The sequence below is a fragment of the Echinops telfairi genome, unplaced genomic scaffold (genome assembly GCF_000313985.2).
Source record: "Echinops telfairi isolate 266 unplaced genomic scaffold, ASM31398v2 ScPeMD7_7424;HRSCAF=8462, whole genome shotgun sequence".
Taxonomy (NCBI): Eukaryota; Metazoa; Chordata; class Mammalia; order Afrosoricida; family Tenrecidae; genus Echinops; species Echinops telfairi.
This window is the reverse complement of record NW_022111324.1, coordinates 90,698,720-90,704,560: the sequence shown is the minus strand read 5'-3', so window position 1 is coordinate 90,704,560 and position 5,841 is coordinate 90,698,720. Positions and strand designations below refer to the sequence as shown.

The 5,841-nt window shown below is 37.8% G+C and overlaps 1 protein-coding gene across 7 annotated transcripts in view; it reads left to right on the top strand.

The window, feature by feature from the left end:
* The window catches only part of PCNX2 (pecanex 2), a 326,649-nt gene that overhangs the window by 164,407 nt on the left and 156,401 nt on the right, over positions 1–5,841 (top strand). For 5 of the 7 annotated variants that reach the window (XM_045297999.1, XM_045297996.1, XM_045297995.1 and 2 more), the window contains 2 exons: positions 3,121–3,213; positions 4,054–4,204. In XM_045297999.1, the coding sequence (XP_045153934.1) occupies positions 3,121–3,213; positions 4,054–4,204 (244 nt within the window). The remainder of the gene's footprint in view (positions 1–3,120; positions 3,214–4,053; positions 4,205–5,841) is intronic. The other 2 variants (XM_045297997.1, XM_045297998.1) reach the window with 2 other exon arrangements.

The following is a 5,841-nucleotide window of genomic DNA, read 5'->3' as shown; positions in this document are numbered from 1 at the left end:
TGACATGAAGGTAACAATCATCCTCATAACTGTACTGAGGAAGAACAATATGATGGAGAAAATTTGAAATGGAGAAAATTGGAAGACGACAATGATTTCATTATAGGTGGCTCAGTTATCAACCTCTATGAAAACAGAAATCAAGCAAGATATGACAAAATACCCATTTATAAACTATCAAGGGCTCACGCAGGAGGTGGGAGCGGGAAGGGAGGGGAAAATGAGGACCTAATGTCTGGGGTTTAAGTGGAGAGAAAATGTCTTGAGAATGATGTACAAATGCGCTTTACACAATTGATGTGTGTATGGATTGCGATAACAGTTGTATGAGCCCCTAATAAAATGTTTAAAAAAAATAGCCTTCTTATTTTGGTCATTCTATTTATATTTCTGAATCTAAAAAATTACATTTATATAAAAGAATGTGCCATGTATTTCAATTTGATCAATTCCTCTTTTGTATCCTTCAATAATGTTTTAAGTTTTCTTTGTAGTTTTCACATGATTTTTATTTAAACTGATTGCTAGGTATTTAAATTTTTTCTTTTTCTTTTTTTAAATTGTGAAATATTTATTTCTACTTACAAATAAATGAAATTTTGTCTTAAAAAAAAAAAAGAAAACAGAAATCAAGGAGCAAATTAAAGTTCAGAAAAGAAATGGGGAGAAAGAACACTATAATAAGCTGAGAAAGGCTGTGCATGGATTTATATTTATAAGTAGTGCCATAATATTGGCAATAATCACACTGATATTTCTGTATGAAAAATATATATATCAAAAACAATTTGAGCATACTCTTTCTCCTGTTATGCGAAACCTAGAAATGCACCCCCATCCACCTGCCAATTACCCTTATGTCCTTTAGACATGAAAAATCGATCAATTTAAGATGACGCTCTTAAAATTAGAATATTTGAAAAAATATATTTTGGATAAACATTTAATATTTTTAATTGGCATAAAAATGGAAAATTCCATCCATGAAAAATTGAAAGAAAAAGTAACAACTTCACGTCCTAAACCAAAATCAAACCAAACTTACTCCCATGGAATCTATTTCAATCTATAGAGATCCTTTATGAGTAGACAGTAAGATTCAATTTATATGGAACCTGGCAGCTTCATCTTCCTTTTGCACAGTGGCAGGTGGGTTTGAACCAAAAACCTTGTGGTTAACATCCTAACGCACAACCCATTGCATCATCTGTGAATTATAGTGTTCCCTGTGAATTACAGCATTATCTTTAGTGATAGATCTAATCGTTTGTGTTTGGAGTGAAAGGAGAAACCAGATTTTGACCTTTACTACTAGTAAATTTTTGGTAAAAACCTCTGATTATAACATTTTTATAGATTCAGAACTGAAAACTAGTGATTTTCCCTACTCACAGATCAAATGAGCAATATTAAGAAAAAATTAGGATACTTGGTTTGTCATTATATTATCTGTTCCATATTAACTAGCTATAGTGAATGGTTGGAGCACTGGTGGCATAGTGGCATAGTGGCATAGTGGTTATGAATTGGGCTGCGATCTGCAAGGTCAACAGTTTGAAACCACCAGCCATCTCTGAGGAAAAAAAAGGGGCTTTTTACTCCTGAAGAGAGTTACAGTCATGGAAACTTACAGGGGCAGTTTGACTTTGTCCTATCCAGTTGCTATGAGCCCACATCGACTCCATGGCCATGCTAGTGAATGGTGAGATTTTGAGACAAAATTCAAAACAACTCTTATGAGTTAATTGTTAAGTTGATTTTGAGAATGTATCCCTTAATTTTACTACTACTAAGTACTGTAACCAAATCTTGGTTGAATACTCCATTGAAACTGTTCTTCCTGATATTTCCCTATAACTCTGAATGTTACTACAGTGGGCAAGCAAGCAGCATTACTTGTAAGACACTCTTCATTTTAATTTTAAAAAGAAGAAATGAGACGGAAACATCCAAAGTTGGGGGTGAAACAGTGGTGTGTCTTACCAGATAATTTTCTGATGGATAAGAGTCAGAACTATTATTTCAAAGGAGATTCCTCTTTCTGATAGTGGATAACCTGGTGCCTACGTCATGACCCCACTGTGGAAAAATAAGGCATAAATGCATTGATGGTTTTAGAATTTTCTGGTAACAGTGATCTTTAAAAAGATTAAATAATTGTGTACTACAGCTATTCTTGATCTATGTAATGAAAATAATTGGGTATCCCCTAAGGTCCATTTTAAATATATCCGCCAACTATCAAATATAGTTGAGATTTTGTTCTATTGGAATGCCATTCCTGTGTCTAACTTTATTTTCCCAAACCCCTGCTTATACCACTTTTTTATGTGATAGAAAATTACTAGCAAGTTTCTAAAAAAATTAATTTTCTGCATATATATACATATATATGTCCTTGGTGGCACTGTGGGTTGGACATTGGGGTACTTACCCCACAGTCAGTAGTTCAAACCCACTGGCTGCCCCTTGGGGGAAAGATGAAGCTATCTGCTCTTGTTAAGATTTTTAGTCTCCGAAGCTCTGTATAGGTTTCCATGAGGCAGAATCAACTTGATGACAGAGTTTAGGTAGGGTGTTTTGTTTGTCTGTTTGTTTATAGATCAACAATTTGGAGATGTCCTTTACCTCCTGTGACTGGTGAGTTAAAATATAAAACCCATTAGAGACCTCAGCAAAATGTCCATACACTGTGAATTTCTGCTCAGCACACTCAGACTATTTGCCTATTAAAATCTAAGTTACCCTGAAGGAAGTAGAGTTTATTATCTCATGGGTTACCCTCTTATAAGAGACCTCAGAAAGTTAGGGTCTCTTTTGGGAGCTCTCTGGCAATCTTGTATTTAATCTACGTTTGTGGAGGAGAACTTTCTATCTCTCGCAAGTAGTGTACCTTTCTTTGTCTATGGTTAGATACTGTACACCAAAATTAGTATTTCTTTCCACCACCCTTTTCTTTGGTCTCCCTGGATATTCCTAGAGGGAAGATAGTAAATGTTCTATCCAATGAGTTCCATTCGGTTTAGACAAGGCCTGAAAGGGTGGTTTATAAGAGTTGGTTACACAGACTCTCTGAGAGAAAGACGAACAGCAGACTTTCCATTTCACTTCTCTTTCCAGAAGGACGTCTTACAGTCGGATCTCATTGTTTGCTCAGTGGTTGCTGTCCTCTCGTTTGCAGTCAGTGCCAGCACTGTGTTCCTCTCCTTACGTGTAGGTATCCATTCAATTGTATACTCATGTCCATGCTGTCTTTAATAACAGAACTTATTGTGGAGCTATAGGGTTTTGGTGATAGCCAGAGTAGAGATGAGTCAGAGGAAGAAAACAAAAACAAGATTTATAGTTTCATGGTGTTAAGCATTATGTCCAAAATGGGATCTGGTCTGAAACCCAGACTTGGGTCTTTTGATCATACTCTGGGAGTACTTGGTTTATAAAGTAATAACATCTTTTTGTAGTACACTGTGATGATGGATAATAGAAATGAAATGGGCTAAAGGTGTAGGACCATAATTCAAGGAGAAAAGAGTGGTCTTCCAAGAAGGTATACATTGAGATGAGAAGAGGCTCAACAATCCAAAAGGATTGCTGGAACCAGGTTTTCGGCTAGAAAGGCCAAAGTGGAGATGTGGGAAGCTCCACAGGGGATAGCTGCCTTCGAGGGCTTACATACAGTTCTCTCTATGAAGAAATAGAAGTGTCCCTCTATGGACCATTATTGAAAGGGGCTTTCAATGAGGAAATGCCTTTTACCTAAATTTCTCCAGCTCCACTTCTCCTTCTAAGAAAACAAACAAAAACCATATGCCAATGGGCAAACTTTTTGAGGTCTCAATAGGTCTCATAGGCCAGTTCTTCACCCCAATTAGAACGTCTCAACCCCCAAATCAGATGCCTCTAAACAGAAGAAACTTCAGAGACCAGAAACAACTGAACTTGTTTCTCTAAGAGGGGAGAAAAGGGAAGGATAACAGCATCACATATAATCTATAGCCATCCCTTGCTTTCTCTTTCTAAATGAAATAAGGAAATTGTGCTCTCTCCTCACAGCCATTTCTCAGCATTGTGCTGTTTGCCCTGGCTGCCACTGTGGGGTTCCTCGTGCATTACATGCTCCCTCAACTCCGCAAGCATCATCCCTGGATGTGGATTGCACACCCCATTCTGAAAAACAGAGAATATCAGCAACGGGAAGTGAGAGGTTAGTAATGCATCCCTGAAAATGATGATTATAAAACAAGTAGGACAGATGCACTTTAAAATGAAGACTGGGTATTTGCAGTATACCCTGTTCTTCCTAGATACTCTGGTCATCTAGAACAAAAACATTGACGTGGACTAATTTAGATGGTCTATGTAAATATTACTTGGTATTAACAAGCGAGAAAATTTTAATTTATACTATTCAAGCTTGAAGACTACAGTGTTCCAGCATACGTTAATTGAGGTCTAAGAAGAACATTACTTGATTGTCTGGCCATCCCCCACAAAATAATAGAGGTATAGTAGAAATGAGAATTTAACTTTCAGAGCCTTAGAGCTTTTACATTTTCTTTACCTTATTTTATAACTTGAGGAGCAGATGGTCGGTCTCAGGAAATGATCATCTACTAGTCCGATTATAATGACAATTCAGAAGTTCTACATAAAAAATCTCTCCATAATTTCCCTGCTAGGTCTCTTCCAGCTCTGTGGCTCTCTGTTTTGTGACGGAGTAGATGGGAGAAGTACTGGTACTACCTCTTGAGATACATCATAACTATTAGCCATGGTCTGCCACCGAGCTGACAAAGTTTTTATGTGGCACGCAACTATTCTGCCTCTGGAATTCCTCAGGTGTTTAAGTGAGTTATCTAGTTGTGTCTCTATGTTCAGGAACAGGGTTATAAGAAGTCAGGCAAGGTTTTCTGATCTGACGGAAATCACTGAACTCAGCCAGCTTTGTGATCAGCAAGTCCAGTAGACTAGTGTGAAGAAAGGGAAAAAGAAAAAAAATTTTTTTTGAAGAAGCAGCAAGTGACTTGTGAATATACTACCAAGATAGAGAACATTTCGGCAAGAGACTTTGCTGAGTAAGGAAAAGGAGCTCCTTCATTAGAAACAGGCAGAGCAAAGTGTGCCAAAGTGAGAAATGTGTGGGTTATCAGAGGAGACATAGGCTGTGATGAACCTGATGTCAGCATTTCATGTTGTTGTTGTGACTCGGACTTATGGTAGCTGATGTGTATTTAAATAGAATGACCTCTGATTAACGAGTATCTTGTGGCGTAGTGGGTTACACATTGGGGTGCTAACCACCATGTCAGCAGTTTGAAATTCTCAGTCGCTTCTTGGGAGAAAGAGAAGACTTTCTACTCCTGGAAGAAGATACAGTCTTGGAAACCCTAAGGGGGCAGTTCTGCCCTGTTCTACAGGGTCATTATGAGTCAGAATTGACTCAATGGCAGTAAAGTATGTTTTTTCACATCAAGAAAATAAAGCACATTATTGCACAGATTCTCCCAAGAAATTCTCTATCCCTTTTAGTAAATATGAAGGACCCCCCTACCCCCCCACTACCAATGAACCAATGAAAAAAACCTAGTGGCTTTAGGAAAATGGGCTAAACATTTTATAATATTGAGCCAGGTTATCAAAAGGTATAGCATCTGGGGTCTTAAAGGCTTGAAGGTAAACAAGTGGCCATCTATCTCAGAAGCAACAAAGCCCACATGGAGGAAGCACACCAGACTGTGCAATCACGGGGTGTCGAAGGGATCAGGTGTAAGGCATCATCAGAACAAAAAATCTTACCATAGTGAATGATAGAGGGAGTGCGGAGTGGAGACCCAAAGCCCA